General features: G+C 36.2%; 3 protein-coding genes across 6 annotated transcripts; 2 read left to right on the top strand and 1 right to left on the bottom strand.

The window, feature by feature from the left end:
• The first annotated feature begins 2,900 nt into the window (after positions 1–2,900).
• On the top strand, positions 2,901–7,176 carry LOC7458069 (uncharacterized). Its single transcript, XM_024581952.2, has 7 exons — positions 2,901–3,562; positions 3,691–3,777; positions 3,885–4,103; positions 4,564–4,728; positions 4,880–4,933; positions 5,027–5,173; positions 6,607–7,176. Exons 1-7 carry the CDS (start codon positions 3,329–3,331, stop codon positions 6,982–6,984), a joined length of 1,284 nt encoding a protein of 427 aa, XP_024437720.1. The 5' UTR covers positions 2,901–3,328; the 3' UTR covers positions 6,985–7,176.
• A 6,561-nt stretch (positions 7,177–13,737) lies between these two features.
• Positions 13,738–18,438, top strand: LOC7484424 (cell division cycle protein 48 homolog). Of its 3 annotated transcripts, none has more exons than XM_024582605.2 (9): positions 13,738–13,915; positions 14,300–14,459; positions 14,540–14,768; positions 14,898–15,664; positions 15,758–15,979; positions 16,533–16,604; positions 16,735–17,016; positions 17,176–17,535; positions 17,922–18,438. In XM_024582605.2, the coding sequence occupies exons 1-9, from the start codon at positions 13,872–13,874 to the stop codon at positions 18,219–18,221; spliced, it is 2,436 nt and encodes an 811-aa protein (XP_024438373.1). In that variant the 5' UTR covers positions 13,738–13,871; the 3' UTR covers positions 18,222–18,438. The 3 variants fall into 3 exon arrangements, with proteins under 3 accessions (XP_024438373.1, XP_002318682.2, XP_024438374.1); XM_002318646.4 differs by having other exon boundaries at positions 13,739–13,915; positions 14,303–14,459; XM_024582606.2 differs by lacking the exon at positions 13,738–13,915 and adding an exon at positions 14,029–14,085 and having other exon boundaries at positions 14,303–14,459.
• Positions 18,439–20,244: 1,806 nt separating this feature from the next.
• On the bottom strand, positions 20,245–24,759 carry LOC7458068 (leucine-rich repeat receptor-like serine/threonine-protein kinase RGI4). Of its 2 annotated transcripts, XM_052446139.1 has the most exons (3): positions 23,998–24,600; positions 21,404–23,893; positions 20,245–20,914 (listed from the first exon to the last, which is right to left on the bottom strand). In XM_052446139.1, exons 2-3 carry the CDS (start codon positions 23,571–23,573, stop codon positions 20,403–20,405), a joined length of 2,682 nt encoding a protein of 893 aa, XP_052302099.1. In that variant the 5' UTR covers positions 23,574–23,893; positions 23,998–24,600; the 3' UTR covers positions 20,245–20,402. The 2 variants fall into 2 exon arrangements, with proteins under 2 accessions (XP_052302099.1, XP_002318081.2); XM_002318045.4 differs by having other exon boundaries at positions 21,404–24,759.
• Between the last annotated feature and the right edge of the window lie 78 nt (positions 24,760–24,837).

Genomic DNA, 24,837 nt, shown 5'->3' with positions numbered 1-24,837 from the left:
CATTCATGCCAGAAAGGTTCTCTAGTGTGCCATTTAGAAAACTACAATATTTTCAGCTTTTCCCCCCACAAAAATAGTGATAATTAAGAGTTGCACATTTTACATCACTGAGAAAACAACACATGGTCTCCACATCCACGACAGGAGACCTATTTCATCTTCATCCATCAAAAGCACGCACTAAGATGTGGTGTTCTTGCTCATTCTGCACATTACGGATTACTGAAGGCAAACAGTGCTCTTCTCGGACCATGTATTTTGATGATTGTGCCCTAAAAAATGTTGAAAAACAGCTTATTACTGAAGGCAAACAGTGCTGATCTTCTCGGACCATGTATTTTGATGATTGTGCCCTAAAAAATGTTGAAAAACAGCTTATTAGCGTATCTACAACCCTCATCACAAGCCAATTATGTGTTCATTATTGGTTCGGTTGTTTATTTAGCCAAAGACTGCTACAACAAGCATCGCATGCATTATAATGTGGTATTAATAATCTATTCGGTGACTAGCACAGGAATGAAAAAAGAATCGAAACGATATAACTTGAAAAAAGCTATTACACCGCATGCTCGTACTTCTGCCTTTAGCCTTCAATATATTGAGAGTAGCAAATTTTGAGGCATAAAGTCACCAATTCTTTTTGACTTTGTCATATTTTTATCCTTGCCTTGATTTTTTATTTACTTCGTTATTCGTCTCCTGTGAAAAAAATCATGGCTTTGGCAGCCTTATAATTATGCAGTGGCAATAATCAAAGGACATCATAGAATTCTTTCCCTTTCATGGACTGTCACTAACACAAGTTTTAAGAAGATGGGTGTATCCTACGATAAATGTTAGCTCCATTCAAAATAAAATAAAAAAATCAACAATCTTATGCGCATTCTTTCTAGATTGTGGGGCTGGAATCTATTCCCTTAGACTAGCTTTAAAAAGGAGCATGCTCACACTCAAATTCCTTAATAATCTCACTGCCAGTTGTGTTTTTTTATGAGAGTGACCATCACTGGGCCAATACTCTTCACCAGTTTTTCTTTTATTTCTTGCAGAGGTGGGTGAGGCTGTGAGTGGAAGTGTGTGAAAAGAAGAGAGAAATAAAGAATGGGATTGTAACTAATCAAAGGGAAGTATATATCTCAAAGTGGGAGGCATCATACCCCATTACTCTATAAAGTATAACCATGCTAAGGCCCCATACATTTTTGCTCCCATGTATACCATGTCAAGCTCAGTCTAAAGAAACCACAGCGTTGTAATGGAGTCGAGTATTTGTTCACTTTGCTTTAAGCTGCATACCTACAATGTTAACACAGCATCTTCTGATCACTCCTCTGACTTCTACTATGAATTATTAACGATGATCCTATAGGAATGGAGCAGTGCTAATGTGATCAGATCAATTAGTGTATAATGAGACAAAACAATGGCATGATATATTGAGACAGTATACAGGAGAAGAAGTAACATGACCACAGAGCACTTCCACCCCACTACCCCCCTGCAGGTGTCAATCTTTTCCTTATTAGGTCACTGATTTCGAGAATGTAGGGTAAACCTAGAGAATCCTGTTTCACCATCTAGCTTCTCCTAAGAGTCATAAATTTGAAGTTATTTCCAGCAGCAATGAAGTCTGTTATGTACATTCAAGTCTAACCTAATTTACCATGACATCACATGTCATAGATGGTGACATCATTGACATCATGGGGCCTAGGCTGGACTAATTAATTATAAATTATTGCGATGATTAATTTATTTTCAGGACTAGGCATAGAAATGATGGTGATGAGCTTAATGGAGGATCAAGTCTCTTAAAGTCATTAAGATGGATCACTTTTTCATCCTAACTCTAGCTATTTTTCAGCCTTTCTGTCCGGGAATTTCTTCACCAAAGTATATGCAACGATATTCCATGTTCAACAGCCCTTTTCATACCAGGCAGAAACTGGTCTTGTTTGTTCGATTTAAAGAGTTTCACAAGTTACCATCAGGTTTTACCTGATGGGGTAACTTTCCTAGGACATTTTACTATTAGCTAGGTATGTAAAGTTTCCAGGCATCTGGCTAGGTCAGGTAACATTAATTAGTCCTTTCTCCCCCATCAAGCAATCACAGTTGTTTTACTACACTCGACTGTTCACTAAACTCCCATGAACACCAAATTTAGTTTGGTTTTATGCGCAGGTAGGAAGTAACTTCGTATAGGAGATGTCCTTGGACAGTCTTCATCCCCAGAGGCTCAGCCTTGAACGCTAATTAATAAACGAACATGTATTTCCAGGATAAGGATCGGAATCTGAAGGGATGATTAAACTTTTTAACCGCGACGCAAGGGGCACATGGTTCACTAATTTTCAATTACTTTGGTCTACCATGAAATCATCACAGGGGACCTCTTTAGTTATCCATAATCTGATATTAAATCGAAGGAAATTACTCACTGGGAACCATATAATTCATCATCATGAGTTCTCTAACACTATCATTACATTTGGCCCACCAAATTGCAGGAATGTGCTGTGCATAGTTTCCCACTTCATAGTGGTAATGTTAGCAGTGCCATGAATGATAACTCCTTTCTTTTTCAGTCCAATAGTTGTGCTGCACACAGATGGGATAATTATCTCCATCTTTCATATTCCAGAATCGGAAGTGGAGTGAGTTACCGTTACAATTTCATCAAGGTTGAACTGTCATAAATGTTGCAGTATTAAAAGAAAAATTAAGATCATAAGATTATTGTAAGTTAAAAAAATATATGTATCTTCGCATGAAGTGTGATGCCCATTTTTGACAAAAATGGAAAAAATATATATAAAAAAAGGACCAAGATTTCATGATTCTCTTTCTTTCCCTTCAGAATCATACCGAACCGAAGAGTAAAATTCATAAGATGCTAGTACGATAACCACATGTATTCTATGTACTTTGACCACAACCTGTGGTAGTTATTAATACTTGGTAAGAGCACAACTCTACCATGGAGGTGGTCTATTTTAATAAGCTCATGCCTTGTGTGACAGACCACACACCAAGACAACAGAATCTGAGTTGGAGGAGAGAGCGGGGGTTTCTATATATATATTATGGAAAAAAGTGAACTAGCTAGTGAACAAACCAGCTGTAGTTCTCTTCTTTTGAATCGTGGTGATTCTGTTTTGTATGGACATGAAGTTAGATTCATATCCATGGACAAAACTTCAGAATTGTGAACCATTCTGTATTCTTCACACAACAAGACAACACCAATGTAAACAAACACAAGTTGTTTCTGCAATAAAAACAACAACACCAACACCAACACCAACACATACATTCCTAAAAAATGGCTGCTTCTACTTCTGTTGACACTCACTCGATGATACCTATTTTTGTTGCTTTCCTTCTTGTTTTTGCTTCTTCTATTTATCCTGTCTTGTCTGTACCAGCTGCTGAGTCAGATTCCGGTAACCGGCTATTAGCCAACCAAACTTTCAGGCCGGGTAAAGAAATATTGAGACTAAAGAGAGTCAATGCTTTTCTCAACAAGATCAACAAGTCTGCAGTCAAGACAATTCAGGTACTACTTTGTTTTGACTTTTCATTCTTCTTTTCTATCCCCCCCCCCCTCTTTCAATGTTAGTTGAATTTGCCTGGTTTTGTGTTATATGTTTTCTTAGTGATCTGGTTCCTCGTTTTGTGGTTTAGAGCCCTGATGGTGATGTAATAGACTGTGTTCTATCTCATCTTCAACCAGCATTTGACCATCCAGAGCTTAGAGGAAAGAAACCCCTGGTAATTTTTCTGTTTATTTCTACTGAACAGTTTCCATTCTTGATTTTTTGTTGGTATTTGAAAAGCTTGTGATTCTGATCTTTGTTATTGTATCTACATTAATTCAGGATCCACCAGAGAGGCCGAAAGGCAATGAAACAAGAGAGACAGAGACAGTGGCTGAGAGCTATCAGCTCTGGACAGATTCGGGTGAATCATGCCCAGAAGGAACTGTTCCAATAAGAAGAACCACAGTAAAAGATGTTTTAAGAGTAGGTTCTGTTAAAAGATTTGTCAGAAAATTAAGACGACATGTAAGAAGAGACTCAGAAGGCAGTGGTCATGAGGTTAGTTAGTATTTGGCAACAAGAATTTGCAAATTCTAAAAGCAATGTTATTAGTGGAACTAACAAACAGATAACCATGATGAACCAGTCACTTAATAAAGGGCTTCATTATCTTCTTTCTAGGTCATTTTCTTTATCTTTTTCTGGATTAGTTGAACCAGAATGGTCACAACTCACTGGAAAATCTGTCATTTCTAGTTATTCCTAGAACCCTCCATCTTTTTTTAGTTACAAATGATAATTTCATTTCCATGCCAAATTAAACAGTGAAAAATGGGTTGGTGAGAAAAAAAAAATGTGGCAGGACAATAAATGTTGTTGTTTTCAATTACAGAGAGAGCCCTCTGCCATTAATTTATTGCACCAAAAAGGACAAAAAAAATAATGGACCTTGAAAAATGCTGTGCCTGTGCTTGTAGAAATATCCTAGTGTTGGTATTAATAATGTTATGTGTTACAGCATGCAGTTGTTTTTGCTAACGGAGACCAGTATTTTGGAGCGAAGGCAAGCATAAATGTCTGGTCACCTCGTGTAACCAGTGAATATGAATTCAGCTTATCACAAATCTGGGTCATCTCTGGCTCTTTCGGCAATGATCTTAATACCATAGAAGCCGGTTGGCAGGCAAGAATCTTCTTTATACGCTAGACCATGTTCAAAATGATCTCAACGTTGATTATGCTAACATAATTCACTTTTGTAATTGGTGTTTGAGTCATGTTTCAGTCAGTAATAGGGTGCCTAAGAAATTGACTCCTTCTTCATGTGTCTTCAGGTTAGTCCAGATTTATATGGAGATAATTACCCTAGATTCTTCACTTATTGGACAGTAAGTCTTGTTATTTGGCTCTCTGTCTTGAAATCCCTTCCATAGTTTAAGGAAATGTGAACCAGTGGCCAATTGGAATTAATGGATTTGCAGACCGATGCATACCAAGCTACTGGATGCTATAACTTGCTATGTTCTGGATTTGTCCAAACAAACAACAAGATTGCCATTGGAGCTGCGATATCTCCAAGATCATCTTACAATGGCAGACAATTTGATATTGGCTTGATGATTTGGAAGGTGAGCTTTTCTGGTCAATGAATGGTAGTTGAGAATGAGGTACAGTACTGTATTGTTTGAATCAAATCTACAGCATCAAAGTCTTCAGCTTTGAGGCAGTTTTTACTGTTAACTTGGTGGTAAGCTTTATAATTTGCTTCCTTTAAACAAAATACTTGAGAAACAAAACATCATTGTCAAATCCAGTAACTATGGTAGTCTGAGCTGACCTGTAATGCTTATTGGTTAATAAATTTGACTTGGAACATCTATCTTGGCTTCTTGGTTCTTTTCCCTAATCATACTATTAAAATGTAAGAATCTCTCTTCTTTCTTTTTTACTTTTCTTCGAAGGTTTTTTCCTAGATGGGGTCAGCTTTTCTTTGATGTCTTTTTTTTTAATTAGTGTCTTCAACAGCTTGACCCAACTGGCTTTAAGGTCTTAAAGGGTAAAACCACACATTTCTTTCCTCTCCTTTGCGTTTGCATTGCTGTCTTCTTTTTCTTTTTCCTTTTCTTTTTCTTTTTCTTCCTTTTCTTTTCCAAGAGTATATATGTTTTTCAAGTAGCTTTTATAATTATAATTTTTTAAAAAAATATGATTAGTTGTGATAGTTGGATTTAGATATGTATTTGATAAAAAATATGGTAGAAGTTTATGTGTATCAAAAAACATATATAAAATGTTTGGTGGAAGTGTGATTGTGGTTGCTTTTCAAAGTGTTTTTTACTTAGAAATACATCAAAATAATATTTTATTATTTTTTTAAAATTATTTTTGATATCAGCGCATCAAAATGATCAGAAAACACAAAAAATATATCAACTTGAAGCAAAGAAAAAATAAAAAAATATAATTTTTTTCAAAAGCACTTTTGAAACGTAAAAACAAACAGGATTTTACAAAACTTAGTTAAAAAAATATATAGAAACTGCTGCATAACAACTGCATTTCAAACTCAAATTTTTAGTGGATCCTGCATTATAAACTACAGTTTGGTTTGTTACCAAATACCTAACCATGTTTGTTTCACCGCAAATATAAAAACCGATGAAAAACAAACACAATCTAATTACCGTTTGGAAGCACATATAATAAGAATATAAATACATATACTTTCTATTTTTTTTTTTGGAAAATATAGAATTTATTCTAAAAATATCTTATATTAATTTATTTTATATGTTCATCTTTATTTCTTCAACTAAATTTACTTATGTCTCTTCAGCCTGAGTTTTTTTTTTTTATGTTTTAGACACTAATCAAACTTAATTTATGTACACGTTTCTATTTATATGATTATTACTAGAACGTAGGACAATTTGACTAACAAGGAAAGTCCATCATGTTATATATATATATATATATATATAAAAGCAAGTACTTGATGTGATGGCACACATTAATCATCTACCCTAACAGTACTGAGAAGTTGGAAATTGGTGGCATGTAGGACCCAAAGCATGGAAATTGGTGGCTGGAATTTGGATCAGGACTCCTGGTAGGATATTGGCCAGCGTTTTTGTTCAGCCACTTGAGAAGTCATGCAAGCATGGTACAATTTGGAGGGGAAATTGTGAACTTCAGATCAGCAGGGTTCCATACATCAACACAGATGGGCAGTGGTCATTTTGCAGAAGAGGGATTTGGAAAAGCATCCTATTTTAGGAATTTGCAGGTGGTGGATTGGGATAACAATTTGCTCCCTCTAGCAAATCTACATCTCTTGGCTGATCATTCAAATTGTTATAATATAAAGCAAGGGAGAAACAGTGTTTGGGGGACTTACTTTTACTATGGAGGTCCTGGAAGGAATGTAAGGTGTCCATGAAGAAAATGACATAGAATAGAGACTAGAAGCTGTTAATTTGAGTAATTAGTTTTCATTTCAGGCCTGAGAAAGGTTTGGGATAGTTTTTTGGGTCTTTTTTCTTTCCTAACAGGCGAATCCCACTTAAGGGAATTGTGTATATTTGGGGGAAATACAAGCTTTCAATGACAGTAGGGACTGTGTGTTATCTGATGACTCTGGTATTTGTTTATATATAATTTCAACTCCTTCAAACTTCACAGAGTAATTTAAAAATCATGATACCATGGGGCAAAACAATAAGAGGCTTGGAGGCCCCCCTTCAATGGGATAAACACCCTTGCAAGACGCACTTGACTCACTAGCACTGCCATTGCTGCCTGCAATTTGAAAGCTTACTGTCGTTAAGGAAACTTCAATGTAAATACTCTTCTTTAATTGATGATAAAACATCCTGTCAACATGGCATTGCATGTGCGGAGCAACAAGAAAGAAAACTTTAGGCCAATTGACTTGTCTGTGTTCACCATACTATCCGAACGTGCAATCCATCTTTTGGAGAGGAATTAAATACAATCGTGCATGATGTATCTCAGTAGCCATTGTAATAAGTTTAGAAGAGAATAATGTTCTTAAAAAATATAATAATATTAATAGTTGAAGACAGCACTGATAACTGCAGCAAGTCCTCTTCTCCAACCAAGCTTGTCCTTTCCGCCATGGATTTGAGCTGATTCTGATCAAATACTATATTAGAAAGACCCTTGTCCAAGTTCCTCTCGGCCGATCCTTCACTATCATCTGATAAAGAATCTAGAGTGACAGCAGACAATCTAATGCACTCTATTATTCACAATGATCAAGGGTGATGAAGAATTTGGCAGAACAGGCATTGGCTAGATCAAGAATGTTTAGATAGGACTGTGATGATAAGGGTGATTTAAGCTAGAAAAGCATGAAAGCAAAGAAACCAGCACTTTGTGGGACTAAACCAAGTTGTCTGCTTTTCTTCCGTTCCAAGACATAATGCACCATTTATACACTGGGAACGATGAAATCATGAGACAAGGTAAAGAAAAAACGTCAAGTTCTTTCACTTTATGCTTCCCATTAAGATGCACGCTGGCAAACTTCGCTTAATTCTTTCTAGCTGTGGTATTGAGAATTTAAACATCACAAAAACTTGGAGATTACGGAGATGCAGAGAAAAAAGGAAGGATTATTCTAGATATTGATGACCCATCAATGATCAATTACCAGCTTTGGCTTTTGAGTTTCCCATCTTAGCTACATTGTTTCAATATACTGTCTACGCATATGCATCCCAATTCTTTCTTTGCAGATTGTGCTATCATTATCTAGTCTTCATCTTTGAATACTGTGGGCTGCAAAAATTTTCACTTCCTACTGATCTTTGATACAGGCATGAAGCATAAAACAGGTCAACATGCACCTCTCTCAATAGGTCTTTGAGAACCAATTATTCGCCTTGGTTTCCGGGATGAGAAAATTATGTCAACCAATCTAAAAAATAGATATGAAGGATTTTTAAAACTTTATATATCAACTTCATCCAACTCATATACCTGTATAGTCCATCTAGATTGATTATTTAATTTATTTTAGTTAATTGATTCAATTGATATATTAGGTCTAAATTATTTGTTACAATTTATAATGAATTTTGGGACTAATTTATTGAGTACAAATCTTAGTTCTAATTAAGCTTAACCTATAAAAATTAGCAATATAAATCTAACCCGTTGATATATGTAATATCCACAAAAATTTTATCATAGCTCATGGATATCTGTAAACCCATAAAAAATTTAGCCCAGCTCGATATATCAAACTAGCTCGAGTCTAAAAAATAATTTAATGGATCTGGTTTACAGTTGATAAAATATTAGAAGTTAGGTTGAATACAATTATATACCCAAAATTGACCAACCTATATCAGTGAACACCCTTACTGCCTCGCAAACACTTCTATAAATATATGGTTAATCAAATAAATCATATGAAAAAAACTCTCAAAAGACCATGTTTGCAGTAACTGACATAGAGTGTGTTTGAGAGTATAATATTAGTTATTTTTTAAAGTGTTTTTCATTTATAAATGCATCAAAATAATATTTTTTATTTTTAAAAATGATTTTTAATATCAACATATCAAAACGATCTGAAAACATAAAAGAAATTAAATTAAAGCCAATTTTTTTTAAAAAAGAGGTCCAAACATGACCATAAATAGCATTAGAATTAACAAAACGACTAAACAAATTATTTTTTTTTCTTCATTTTGAACTTTGTTTCTTCTAATTACATCCTTCTATAGCCTAATTAGATAAAATTAACTAGACTTCAAATTACCGTACACATGACGAATTAAAAGATAGAAGACTAAAATGTAAAAAACATAGAAAATATATGGTTAATTAAAATATCATGAAAACTTTTATTTTTGTCTTGAAAGTTTATTTTTGTTGCAATTCAGTCTATGGGTTAGAGAAAGGAGAGAGGAACTTGCTTAAAAACAATGAAGAGAGAGAAAGTTATTTGTTGTCAAGATTTTAATTGCCAAAATAGTAAAGCTTAGTGTAAAAAAATTCCATTTGATAAAAGGAGTTCGATGGTGGTAGTTTTTTTTCCTTTTAATTGCATGGAAGAGCAGATTGGGGTCGAAAGAGAAAAAAAATTATTGGTTTAATTTAGTGTTTTTGGACTAATTAAAGGGTTTTGAATTGAAAGTCTAAAATAGCCTAAAAAGTGGTGAATTAGGGCTAAATTGAATGTTTGATATTTTTATAAAATTAAAATCTCAATTTCAACAACAACAATCATATAATTAAGCAAGTCACAAATGAAATAAGATAGATACTGAAAGAAATATACCAATTTTTATAGTGACTCAGGCAATTGTCTACTCTAGTTCTTGAACCTCTATTCAAATATTTATTATCAAATTACGGTCTTCTTAACGGATGAGAGCTTACAGATTATACTAATCTTTTTTCGAGATCAATATTAGAAAACCTTACAATCACAATCTTTTTAAGGATCAAGATTTAAACCTTTCAAATGGCTCACAACCAAAGATAAAACTCTCATAATAGATAAAACTCTCATAATAATTATCACACTTCAAAAGAGAAATTTACAAAGAATAAGCTCAAGTCCTTAAGAGATGTAATCTAGCTTAAGAATACGAAAGATGAATTTGATGCAATTTACAGTTTAAAACTTTAAGAGAATGGAAAGAAGGATGAAATCTTTTTGGACTATTAAAGCATCAAGTATGTAAAATTATAAAGTTATAAGCTTTTTCACATGAAGTTAAAGATTGGTATTTATAGGCAAAAAGACCACACATGGTCTTTACTCACACAAGAAAAAAAGAATTAAAAGATGTTTGAGTTTTTATGTGTTTTTCTATCATATTAAAAATGACAATCTCTCTCTTCTTAAAAGAAAAGGAGTTGTTGCAAACAACTTGAGTATAAAATAAGTTAATCATATCAAACAAGTTAACTCTTGAGTGTTAAATACATTTCTTTCAAAATTACAACTTTACCACTTTAGCAAGAACAAATAAAAAACTTTAAATTATTTTAAATGTAAGAGCAAATGTAATAAAATTCATTCTCTTCGTTTGAAATGAAATGAGTGATGATACCAAAATATTTGATACATTAGTTTATCATAAGATATTTTTCACTATGTATAGGTTTTGACAATATGAATGATTTGGACAGTAAAATTTAGAATTGAAAAATAATTTTGGATGAAATTCATTTTTGTCATGTCAAATTAAATCTCATAAAGACATGATTATATTAAATTGAGTATAGGTATCTTCAAGTCATATTTGTGTCCAAGGAGTCCATATTACTTTAAATTAATGTGAAAAAACTCCTACAATATTAAAACCTTTTGATGCGAACCTCGTAGACATAGAGTTCTCGTAACTCACAATCAAGATTAACACAATCTCAAAAAGCTAAAAATCAAGTTTGATAGAAGCATGACACAACGATTACCTGAATCAAAATACCAACACTATTGAAATAAATCCCTATCCAATTATTAGTAAATTGCAAATGAAAAGTATAAGAAATACGCCAAGAAAATAATTATTTTTAGATAAGTCAAATTCAATTATATATTTAGAGAACCAAAGAGTACAAGAATACCTCAATACAACAAAATCAATGTATTATTCAAAAAAATCTAAAACATTATTACACATAGAATATTTATACTAAAACTTTAAAGCTTGGGCCCAAAACATGTGGGCTGAATTAAATCAACTTAAAAAAATAACCTAAACATATTAATTAAACCTAAAAACTTGAAAATAATTAATTAAAAATAAAGTTGATGTGAAAATTATTGCTTCCATAAAATATGAATAAAACATAAGATGAAATAACCTAAAACCCTATTTAAATCAAGCGTAAGGCCGAATATATGTCCTAGATAAACTAGGAAGGAAAGTGCTAACTTTATACCTATTTGTCATGCTAGGAAATCATATCTGAATGTAGCAGTAATTTCCGCCCCATGTAGTTTCATTCTTAGGCTTAGGATATTTAATTTGTAAGCTTAAATAATCCTCCCCTAAGTTGGAATGTTGATGTCGGCCATGCCTTTCCCTGTAGAGCTTGAACTCCTTTTCAAAACTTGGAAAAAATTCCAAGCAATCTGCTATTTTATGTAGCTCCCCCTTTAAAAGTTTATTTGAGAATCTGATTGACTGTTTGAGAATGTGGTTATAGTTGTTTTATAAAATGTTTTTTATTCGAAAATGCATTAAAATATTTTTTTTTTTAAAAATTATTTTTAACATCAGCACATCAAAATGATTTGAAAATACCAAAAAATATTAATTTGAAGTAAAAAAAATAAAATTTTTTTAATTTTTTTCAAAAATATTTTTAAAATATAAAAACAAATAGGATTCTCCAGGATTTAATTAATTAATCCCTTCCACAGAAGTAAACTCTTATTGCTGTAATTAATATTCCTTGCATAAGATGGAAACTCTTAATTAATTGCCAAGCCTCCATGTAGAAACAGGAAGCACAATTTCCAAATTTAATTCCTTCATGAATTAGAAAATCGTTGCCCCATATGCAAGGTTGTCTCTCCCAAGTCAATTCTGGCCTAACATGTTGAACAAACTTATTTAATGGCTCTTTCAGCTTTTTTATCATTGATTTTATAATGGGTCTGATTGGTATTTCTAATAGATTCTTGGTGTTATTGCATGGGTAGTCCATATCATTTTTAATATATTTATTAAATTCACTAATTATTATTATTATTAAAATAATTAGACTATAAGTGATTAAACATTTTTAGGCTAACCATAACTCTCACTTTTTTATGATTATAAATAATTTATACAATAAAAAATAAATATATTATTTAATATTATGCTTCCTCTATCATAAACAATATATATCTTAAATATTTGAAGCTACCTTAGCATTGTGCATGAAAATACATAGCATGGCAAGATAAGGTTATCATCAAATAGAATGTGCCATTTAATATATAGTGGGTACTTGGATTTATTTTTTAATTATTAGTTTGAGTTCCCTCAAGATGATCAAAAGTTTATATAATTATTAATTTTAAAATTCGTAAAATTAATTGAAACACAAGCGGATACACATATCCACAATAATAAAATAATAATAATAATAATAAAACATGCCAAAGTCTAAAATGTCTATAATACTAGAAGAAAAAAAAGCTAGAGATCAGTGGTGACTATTTCACACGGAAGAGATAAAAGTTTTGGTTTATCTGCAAGCTGCGATATTCGAGACATCAAGGCTCTACCGAGTTATATCAATGGATTTTAAAGAAGTGCATAGATTGATGCCATTCAATTTCAAAGTCAAATCCCATAAAATTATATAACATTAAAGCTTATAATTTCTTAATGACATTTGGGTGAGTTATCTGGGTTTGGTGAGAAAAGAAAAAAGAAGAAAAAGAGAGAGAGATAAAAAGTATGGAAATTGAGAGAGTGAAGGTGATATTACTCCTTTGCTGTAGAATCAAAGGCACTCACTCGTGTGGCGGCGCTCATGGATGAAAACCATGGAGCTTCCTGGACAAGTTTTTGAGTTAGCTCCTCAACTTTATGAAGCTTGTATTACAGTTGCAGCAGAGAATCCATACGTGTAAATTCACGGGGTGACCATCCGCAAATCATGCGCTTCAAAGTAGTTCATCAGTTCCTCAATTGTTTGGGGAGCTCGTCTCTGTTTAGCAGCTTGCTTTCTCATGACAGCAGGTGCAGCATTAAGGGTCTTGCTTCGATTCTGGGGTTTTCGTTCTCGCTGCTGTGCTTCTTTCTTTGCTAGCAAATCTTTTCGCCTAATCACAATCATTGGCTATTAGAACTCAATTGCTTAAGAAAACAAGAAGATCAATGAATGCACAGGAAAATGAGTTTAAGCATTAAAATCTCTGGGTCATGGGTTTTTCTTTTTGGTTATGAAAATCTTAAAAATCCAGGCAATTTATGAGAAAATGGAGGATAAAAAGGAAGGGCAGTGACTAAGTTTTTGTTTTTAATTTAATGAAAAAATTGTAATATTTAGTATTAAAGCTTTTTAATCATTAAATAAATTATAATTATGTAGATATAATTAGATATTTTTCAGATTTTTAATATTAATATATTAAAAGTATAAAAATATTTATTTAAACTAAAAATATTTTTAAGACACGTCTAAAAACAGATATGCTCGACACTGAAGTTAGCGTGTCGGTCCCTGTTTTCCATATCGAAGATAGACTCCACCTCCTGACTGTTGTCAATATATAAATATACAAAATAAACACCTCTCTTCAATTTATCCTCTGCTAGCTCTCAACTCTCAAAGTCAATGGCCGATCCAAGCTCTAGTCAGCCCTCTCCTTCCACAGACCCGTATGTTTCATCTACCTCCTGTTGCTGTTAAATTATTGGTTAACAACTGTTGGGCCTGTACAAATTTTGGTGCTTTTATGTTTTGTATTCAGAAAGTTTGCAACTTCTTTCCCTTACAGACCTAAATTTTGATACTTTTGTCATGATATCATGCTATTCTCTGTTTAATGGTAAGTAATCAGAAAAAAACCTAACTTTTGTGTCGTTTTGATTGATGTGTTTTTGTTATTTTCTGAAGAATGATTGTGTGGTTATTGTTATGAGCTTATAATTTTGATTATGTTCTAAGAATGGATTCGTTGCACTATATGGTTTGTTGGGTTTTAAATAGTCGTCTCTTTACCGTGCGGTAACAGAACTTGTTTGTGTGTAAATGATGAAAAGCAGTAAGAAAGATTATTCGACTGCAATTTTGGAGCGAAAGAAGTCTCCCAATCGACTTGTTATTGACGAGGCCATCAATGATGATAACTCTGTGGTGGCTATGCATCCTGCTACCATGGAAAAGCTTCAGTTTTTTCGTGGTGACACTGTGCTAATTAAGGTAAGTTTAGCTTTTAATGGGGCTATTTTGTGTTGTGTTTTGCTCCTGAGAATTTGTAAAATATGTTTGTTGTAAAATAGGGAAAGAAGCGAAAAGACACTGTTTGCATTGTTCTTGCTGATGAACAATGTGAGGAACCGAAAATCAGATTGAACAAAGTTGTCAGGGCTAATCTTAGAGTCCGCCTTGGAGATGTTGTGTCTGTCCATCAATGTCCTGATGTGAAGTATGGGAAGCGAGTTCATATCCTTCCTATTGATGACACTATCGAGGGTGTTACTGGAAGTCTTTTTGATGCATATTTAAAGCGTAAGTTCTTCATTTTGGATATATGCACCCTTTTTTAATCCTTCATGATCTTCTTGTCTTGTCTTGCAGTTGATTCTACTAACAATGTTTTATTCTGAGTATCTTTTTTCTCCTTTCGTGTTTCAACAGCATATTTCTTGGAATCGTACCGCCCTGTAAGAAAAGGTGACCTTTTCCTTGTCAGGGGTGGCATGCGCAGTGTTGAGTTCAAAGTAATTGAGACAGACCCTGGTGAATACTGTGTTGTGGCACCAGACACCGAGATCTTTTGTGAAGGAGAGCCCATCAAACGTGAGGATGAGGAGAGGTTGAATGAAGTGGGCTATGATGATGTTGGTGGTGTTAGGAAACAGATGGCTCAGATTCGTGAGCTAGTTGAACTTCCTCTTAGGCACCCACAGCTTTTCAAATCAATTGGTGTTAAACCACCAAAAGGTATCTTGCTGTATGGGCCACCTGGGTCTGGTAAAACTCTGATTGCAAGAGCTGTTGCTAATGAGACAGGTGCATTCTTCTTTTTGATTAATGGTCCTGAGATAATGTCAAAGCTGGCTGGTGAGAGTGAAAGCAACTTGAGGAAGGCATTTGAGGAAGCTGAAAAGAATGCTCCATCCATAATTTTTATTGATGAGTTAGATTCTATTGCTCCCAAGAGGGAAAAGACTCACGGTGAAGTGGAGAGGCGTATAGTTTCACAGCTTTTGACTTTAATGGATGGCCTCAAGTCACGGGCACATGTGATTGTTATGGGAGCTACCAATAGGCCCAATAGCATTGACCCAGCTTTGAGGAGATTTGGGAGATTTGATCGAGAGATTGACATTGGTGTGCCTGATGAAGTTGGACGGTTGGAGGTCCTTAGAATTCATACTAAAAATATGAAACTTGCTGAAGATGTGAGTCTCTTAACTACTGTCTCTCTTTTCCTCCTTTCTATGCTGTATAACAATGTTTACTCATGGTTATGTTCAATTAACATTTGATTCCAGGTTGATCTTGAAAGAGTTGCAAAAGATACCCATGGTTATGTTGGTGCTGATCTTGCAGCTCTTTGTACTGAGGCTGCTCTTCAGTGTATTAGGGAGAAAATGGATGTTATTGATTTAGAGGATGAGACAGTTGATGCCGAGGTGTTAAACTCAATGGCTGTGACTAATGACCACTTCCAAACTGCATTGGGAACTTCAAATCCATCTGCGTTGCGCGAAACAGTGAGTTTTTGCCAAATACAAATTCTTAGTTCTCTTTCTTATCTGGAGATTATTGCTGTTTGGTTTTTTGCTCTGTGCTTTGTCTCTCATCAAAGGAAGGAAAAAAAGGGACATTTTTGCTGTACACATGTTGAGGCAAAAACGAGAAATGTACAACTGCCACTTTAAAGAAAAAAAACAAGAGGTTATAGTCTCCCAAGAGCCCTAGAAAGTAGCCCCTTTACCCAAATCTGAACAAATCAGGTTTTCATTCATGCTAATTACAATCCTTTTGAGGAAAGGTCATTCATGCTAATTACAATTGTTTTGAGGAAATTTGGATGAAATATTGTATGCTTTAATTAGAATAATGGTGGAGCATATGGATGACCCAGCAGTCGATTCACCCATTTTGGTTTCAGTTCACTTAATCCTAACCAGACGATTCCTCTTGTATTTACTTAGATTGCCTTACTGATTCATGTTATAGATTGCTCAAAATGTCATACATGTGTGTTTGATGAAATTTCTATATGCTTCCTGAGAATGATGAACATATATTCCTGATTGATAGGTTGTGGAGGTTCCTAACGTCTCATGGGAGGATATTGGTGGATTAGAGAATATTAAAAGAGAGCTTCAAGAGGTTTGCCATTTTATCTCAATTAAATATTTCTGCATGTGTAAGATTATAGATGTCCTGCTTTTTACCATCTTCCTCATTTCTTGGATTTAGTTTATATAAATTCTTATATTAAGTTTCGGGCTTCTGGCAGACTGTCCAATATCCCGTGGAGCATCCTGAGAAGTTTGAGAAATTTGGCATGTCACCTTCTAAAGGTGTTCTCTTTTATGGACCTCCTGGCTGTGGTAAAACCCTACTTGCAAAGGCAATTGCTAATGAATGCCAGGCCAACTTCATAAGTGTCAAGGGTCCTGAGCTGCTAACTATGTGGTTTGGAGAAAGTGAAGCAAATGTGCGGGAGATATTTGACAAAGCACGGCAGTCAGCTCCTTGTGTACTTTTCTTTGATGAACTTGATTCCATTGCTACTCAGGTATGCATGCTTTTCCTTCAGTGAAAAGTTTTACTATGTATACTTAGAAGCGTAGTTTGCTTGTAAAAATATTATCCTGCTCACGTCATCAGGGCCTCCTTTTGACCTTTTCACTATTTGTTTCTTATTATTTGTTTTTTCCTTTCTTCCTGGTTACAGCGGGGCAACTCTTCTGGAGATGCTGGGGGAGCTGCAGATAGAGTCTTGAATCAACTTCTGACAGAAATGGATGGCATGACGGCAAAGAAAACAGTTTTTATCATTGGTGCAACAAACAGGCCAGATATTATCGACCCAGCATTGCTCAGGCCTGGGCGTCTGGACCAGTTGATTTATATACCTCTTCCTGATGAGGCTTCCCGTCTTCAGATATTTAAAGCATGTTTGCGCAAGTCACCTGTTTCTAGGGATGTTGACCTGGCAGCTCTTGCACGATATACTCATGGATTTAGTGGTGCTGATATCACTGAAATTTGTCAACGTGCCTGCAAATATGCCATTAGAGAAAATATTGAGAAGGTGAGTCTCATTTTTATGTTTTTTATTTTCATCCAGAAGTTGAATGAGCATGTCTATATTGAAATTCTCTTATGTATTTAATCTTTTGGTGAACATGTACTGCATTGAATGTGCATGTGGGAACCAGTTTCTGATGCGAGTCTGTTTATATGTAGTAATCCTTCTAACTTCTTACAAACACTTTGCTTCCCATGTTGGTTGGCCTTCCGTAAATCTAGTTTTTATTTCTTACAAAAATGTTTGTGCTGAGCATGTCTGTTAGTGCACCTGAAATTGTTTGACTTAACTTGAAAATTGGTGTGATAGTCAACGAAAAAGGCCTTGACTAATGCTTGTAGTTTGTGTTTGTACTGTTGCTCTTCTTTGAAACTTTTGGGGAATGGCAGGATATTGAGAAGGAGAAAAGGAAGCAAGACAATCCTGAAGCAATGGAAGAAGATGATGTGGATGAGGTCCCAGAAATAACGGCAGCACATTTTGAGGAGTCAATGAAATTTGCACGTCGAAGTGTCAGTGATGCAGACATCAGGAAGTACCAGCTCTTTGCTCAGACCTTACAGCAATCTCGTGGATTTGGTACTGAGTTCCGGTTTCCAGACCGTGCTGAGAATGTGGCAGGTGAAGGAGCCACTGATCCATTTGCTCCAGCAACTATTGCTGCCGAGGAGGATGATCTATACAGCTGAACTGAAACCGGTGCAAGTTCTTAGCGTTCTCACTTATGTAAATATCTAACACATAACGGCAATACATGCCATATTAGTATGCTTTTTATTTGCCAAGGAATTTAAGTTTTATGTTTTGTGCACCCTGCGGATTATGTAAGAATTTTATGATAATCAGCCCAATATGGGTTGGATCTTGCCATGAGGTGAAAATAAAGGTCCTGTGCATTGTGCTTAATTTCTTCGTATTTTTGGTTTATAGTCTTTTCTGGTATCTTCATTATTTTATTAAATTCTGTCTCTGGAAAGTTGAATGCATAGAACAGTTCAGGCTCGTGAATTGTGCATGATTACCGGGTAAATGATTTATAGATTTTGTCCAACTTTTCTCCTCTTGACTTCTGTAGTTATCATCGGATACTTTCTTTATAGCAAGTTTCAGAGGCTACCAAATTAACTGTGGATGCAAAACAGGACTTCTCTAGCAATGCACTCTGTATGTACATTAATATTGTATCAAGGGTTTCTTTCAAAAGCGGTTTACCCTCGCAGGATTAACAATTTTGAGGCTTAACATCACCTCGTACCAGAGCTGCGGTCTTGTCGGATAGATTATCTGCTGTTTTTTCCCCTCTTGTTTCTCAATGCCAAGAAAAATATTCAGAACATCTTGAGCATGATGATTCAAAAGGTCTCAAATATGTGTTCTATTTGGTTTTTGGTTTGTGAATAAATTATTGAGATTTAACTTGTGATAACCAAATTGTTTACTGAGAAAATTAAATGGCAAGCAGAACAGATTCCGAGAGTTTTCCTTCCACTTGACCAAATAGAAGGTACTAAATTCATCTCTTGACATGGCAAAATCAAGTGTCTGAAAGGCAAAAGCGTAATGAAGGTGAGCGTTATCATCAACAGCTATTTTAAAATCATAGTTGCATGTGGGATCCGCCCCATGCATGTGGACGGGACCTCACAGCTTTACAAAGTACAAATATTTTTTTTTTTTTGAAATGTACAAAATACAAATATATTAGTCTTACGATCTACGTTGGGAATCTTATATGTACTTTTTCTTTTTTTAAAAAAAAATAGTTAACAAATTTGAAAGAAGCCTCTGTTAATGGATTGCAAGCTTCTGTATTTTGTGTTAACCTGCATGTGCGCATGTGAGCCCGAAGAAAAACAACCGCTGTGGTATTTTTCCTCACCGGAACCTTTGCTGCAATACATTTATCAATCCTGCCACTGCCTGCCTTCCCTGAAATTCAGACTGAAAAATTAAAAAACAGTGGGGATGATTTTTAAAGCAATGAATTAAATTTTGCTTCACCCCACCAAAGAAAACTTCTCATATTCATTCTCTTTCTTGGACATGTATAGAAGTCAAGTGCTTACCATGTTACCACTTGCTACCAGCTTCTGTGCTACGCCATTTTTTACAGAATTACAATAGATCCAACGAAAATCTTTCACAGCAGCCTTGATGAACTAGAATGGTGGTTTATATGATTTGAGTACTGGGATTTAATTTCACAAGGCAGGCAGCCAATCTTGTGATTGATTGATATTGATTACTTCATGGCTTGTTTCTGTATGTCCAGTTGGTACTTTCCTATAATTCTTTATCTCCTTCACGTGGTAGGGACCTTGATAGTTGCATGAAAGCAAGAAAGAAGCTCTCTTATCATTACCCTACAATTCCCTATGGCCACTCATCTCTCCCTGTCTCTCTATTTCACATCCCAAGAGGAAAATCATCCTCGAAAACCCTCACAGAAAATAACACCACGCCCACTCACATCAATCAAGACATCCACATCCTACTACTCAGAAATTATGGAGAATGACTTCACATTGAAGCAAAATATATAGCTTGTGCCTCCATTTCCGTTACTGATCTCTTCTCCATTTCCTTTACTGATCTCTTCCTCTTCTTTCCCTTTCACTTTCTTTGCCAATGTTTGTGTGTATCTTTCATTATTATAAATGCTGTTCATAACAGTAGCAAAAACCACAATAGCAGCATTCAACAGAGAGTAGAGACAATAAAAGGAACTTGCTATGTACTCAATTTTATCATCTCGGTACCAAGCTATTGATCAAAACACCCCTGTGGCGCTAACTCTTTTATGTATTTCCCTATTCTAAAAAACAATACTAATATATTTGAATAACTCTCAAAACTACACAAGGAGATTGTTATTGATTAGCACTTGACATAATACTAGTTGATGATGAAGATGAGTAAGCAAGTGAGCAACGAGAAGACCCTTGTTGAAGCATCAACAATTGAGCTGGGGTCACCGAGGATGATGAATATGATGGATTGCTTTCCATCGTTTTCGATGATTTGTTGGTCGGCTTCTGGGCCTCACCGCCTGTGATCAGTTCCTGTCGAATTTCCTTCAATAATACTGCCACATCTTTCATTGTCGGGCGATCTTCAGCGCGATTGCTTGTGCAAAGAAGAGAGATTCCAAGAGCTTGAAGCATTTCCTGTATTTGTGTGTCTGGGTGGCCTTGCAGTTTAGGATCAAGTATTTCAACTGGGTCCTTCTTGCTCCTCAGGTGGTTTCTGACCCATTGGACAACATGTTGGCCATCCGGGAATGATGGATCGACTGGCTTTTTTCCAGTTATTGTCTCTAAAAGGACCACTCCATAGCTATATACATCACTCTTTTCAGTGATTTTAAGCATGCAAGCGTACTCTGTAATTGAAACATACAAAGATAAATGATCGTGCATGCAAAATTACCAAAGGTGCGAGAGAGTGCGACACTGCAGCAAGTTCGGAAGTCTACCTACAGAAACTTAGACATTCATGCAGGGTGAATGACATTTCACTCACTGCAGGAACTTTTTGCTAAAAGTAGTATTTGTTGTGCACGCAGCCTTTTCCAGTTGCCGACGAAATAACAAATCATGAACAAAACAAATTAAACAGCTTGTTGGCATGCCTGATGTGATTTTGCTACCTAATTACTTGTTAAACCCATCTCTAAACCTTGCTTTAAGTCCCCATCGTCACTAATCCCAACTGATTTCTCAAATAATCACAAATTTGTCTCATCCCTATACCATATTCGACTAGATATTATTCCAATTAAGTGTCCAATAATCTCTCAGCAGTGCTTAAGAAAGCCAATTATCACAATCTAATGATAATTCATTATCAGAAAGTGAAAGTGAAAACTCACCTGGTGCAATGTATCCATAGGACCCTGCAAATTGTGGGTTTGCAGAGAATGATCCATGCTCGTCTTCAACCAGCCTAGCCAGCCCGAAATCGGCTAAATATGCCTCAAACCGGTCCCCAAGCAAGATATTATGCGCTTTCACATCTCGGTGCAGAATCGGCGGTACGCAATCGTGGTGCAAATACGCTAGCCCCTCTGCCACCCCTAATGCGATCTTAAACCTCGTCTCCCACTCCACCAATCCAAAATTATTCCCTTCATGTAACAATGTCCCTAATGTGCCATTAGCCATGTAATCATAAAACAGCAACTTTGTTTTCCGGTTTGCTCCCCACCCGAGTAAACGGACAATGTTTCGGTGCCGAATTCTCGCCAATGTAGCAATCTCGGATGAAAATGCTGCAGCTGAAATCTTCTCTGCCGACTTGAATCTCTTAACAGCTACCATTAATCCAGACGGAATGGTAACCTTGTAAACCACACCGGACCGGCCTCGTCCTACCACATTGCCAGCTGTCAACGATCGTGTCACATCAGCAATTGACAAGTCTAGTTTCTGATATAAAGTCACTTCCCAAGGCGGACTCATCTCCACGTCATCCTCACCTTCACACTCCTGGGCCCCACTGCCACGTTTTTTGCTTGCTAGGATAATGTAGAGCGCTGCCAAAAGGAGCGCACATGCGGCACACAACAGCACAATCATTGCCACACGCGCTGCCGTCCCTCGCTGAACGTGCTTGTCACCAGAATCGCACTGGTTACCGGAGAAGCAAAGAGCAGGATTCCCGGCAAGTACACTGAGAGGAAGCTTCGAGAAGAAGGGCGTGTCAGGCACGTGCCCCGAGAAATTATTGTGCGAGACATTAAGCACGACAAGATTCTGCAAAGCTGCGAGATGTTGAAGATCGCCTGTAAGATGATTATACGAAATATCCAAAATGCCAAGCTTGTTTAACCCCGTGAACTCTGACGGAATCTCCCCATTAAGTTGATTCAAGCTTAGATTCAAAGCGATTTCCAGTGACGGGATCTTTCCAACACTTGACGGAATGTTCCCTGATAACTGATTTCCACTCAGGTCCAATAACTGTAACTTGGAGCAGGAACCGAGTTGACTCGGAATGGAACCTGACAGCCTGTTCTTAGCAAGAGTGAGTTTGGTGAGTGAACTCAGTGAACCAAGACTTGGACTCAGTGTGCCTTCAATCAAGTTATTGGAGAAATCAATAAACTGGAGTGATATGAGCTTGTCAAAACTCTGTGGCAAGTTACCAGAAATAGCATTTGAATGCAAATCCAAAAATGTGAGATTTTGACAACCCGATATTTCTTCCGGGATTACTCCGGTAATCCGGTTCGATCCGAGATCCAAGAAGTTCAGGTTCTTCAAATTTCCAATGTGGGCCGGAATAGTTCCGGAAACCTTGTTGTTATTAGCTCGAAAACGAATCAAAGACGAGCAGTTTCCAATCTCGGGCGGTATTTCACCGGAGAGATTGTTGGAAAGAAGCAAGAGTTTGTTGAGTTTCTTCAGTTGAAAAACTCCTTTTGGAATAGGCCCCACTAAGCCATTTTGAGATAAATCTATGGCTTCTAAGTTTTGACAGTTGGAAATGGAAGGCGGTATGTTGCCTTCGAGTTTGTTCTGCCATAAGTAAAAGAGTGTGAGATTAAATAAGTTACCTATTTCAGGTGGGATTGAGCCAGTGATTTGATTGTTGTCGAGTTCGATGTGAATGATCTTCTGGCAGTTTCCAAGCTGTGCTGGGATTTCTCCGGAGATTTGATTGAGGCTAAGCTGGAGTTCTTGGAGTTCAGTTAGATTGCCGAATGATTGCGGAATGCTTCCGGTTAAGGAATTCATTGATATGTCAATCACCAACATTTGGTTGCAGTTTCCGAGCTCGGGAGGGATAATACCAACCAAGTTGTTCTGCCAGAGCAAAAGGTTTCTAAGGTTTCGGAGCTTGCCTAATGTTTTCGGAATTGAGCCAGTGAGTGAGTTTTCATAAAGGTATATGTCTTGGAGCTCGGTGCAGTCACCGAGTTCTGGAGGGATTTGGCCGGAAAGGAGGGTGGTGTAGATGGCAACGGTTTGGAGTTTTTTCAGGAGGCCGAGGCTCGGTGGGAGAAAACCTGAGATGCTTGTTTCTGCTAGGCCTAACATCAACAAATTGCTGCAGTTGCCAATTTCTTTAGGCAATGAACCTTCAAGGTTCTTGTTGCCACCAGCTCTAATCACTTCAAGATACTTCAACTTGCCTACGGTGTTGGGAATGGAACCGCTAAGTTGATTGTCGTAGAGGATTAGCCATTTCAAGCTAGTGAGGTTTCCGATCTCGATTGGAATGGAGCCCTCAAGTTGATTTGAGTTGAGAAGGAGTTGTTCAAGCTTGGGAAAGTTACAAAGCTCACTTGGAATCTCGCCGGTCAAGGCATTCTCACTCAAGTCTAAGTGAGTCAATTGAGGAAGAGCAGTGCCAATCTCTTTTGGGATTGTGCCAGTAAGATTGGTTCCAGACAGAACAAGCTTGTTTAAGGAAGACAAAAAAGTAAAATTGGAGGGAAGTGTTCCAAATAAATTGACATACCTCAAACCCAATGCCACAACTTCATTGTTAAAGTTGCAAGTAATTCCGAACCATCCACAGGGAGTCTCATTGCTCGAGTCCCAATTATTCAACCCCTCAGGTGATCCATTCAAGCTTCTCTTCCATGAAAGAAGAGTTTCGCCTTGTTGGTTGACGGCGAAAGCAGTAAAAGGAAAGAGAAGCACAAGGGTAGAAGAGAAGAATAAGAAGGAAAAGAGGGGCCATGGATTTACAGGCATTACAGCTATGCTACAAACTCCAACGAGAGGAACAGCAGAGAAAAAGAGGGTTTGAGCCTAGGGAGAGACAATGGGAGGAACCAAATCATGTCTTGTGGGTTAATGTTCTTTTCCAAGTCTTATAACTATATGTTTAATAGTATTATACTAATTGAAAGAAACCCAGAATCTCCGGATCCAAGAAACAGCTAGGCCATTATGTTTTCTGCAGAAGGAAATGGAATTTTAGATGGGTATTTCTAGTTTTTCTTTTCTTTACAGCAGAGAGAGAGAGAGAGAGATGGCTTAGGGGGGAAGAGAAGATAACTGTTTTTTAATTCGAAAGGGGTAGTGTGTTAACTGACTTTGCATACACTATTTTAGAGCAACCTTTGTATGTTGGCTTGTAGTTATTTAACTTATTTTGGTGCAAGAGTTTGAGCCAGCTTTGTTTTGTCCTCAGTGGAGAGTTAATAAAAGCATGGTTTTAAAACTTGGCACAGATTCATATGGGTAAGTCTCGGGTTATCCTAAAAAATATATATTTTTTTTAAATAATGATGGGTTTTTACTTAGATTTTACTTGAATGAATAGAATTACAAGTCAACTTGGGTTTTGACA

Source organism: Populus trichocarpa, chromosome 12 (genome assembly GCF_000002775.5).
Source record: "Populus trichocarpa isolate Nisqually-1 chromosome 12, P.trichocarpa_v4.1, whole genome shotgun sequence".
Taxonomy (NCBI): Eukaryota; Viridiplantae; Streptophyta; class Magnoliopsida; order Malpighiales; family Salicaceae; genus Populus; species Populus trichocarpa.
The sequence above is the reverse complement of the archived record's forward strand: the minus strand, read 5'-3'. Positions and strand labels throughout refer to the sequence as shown.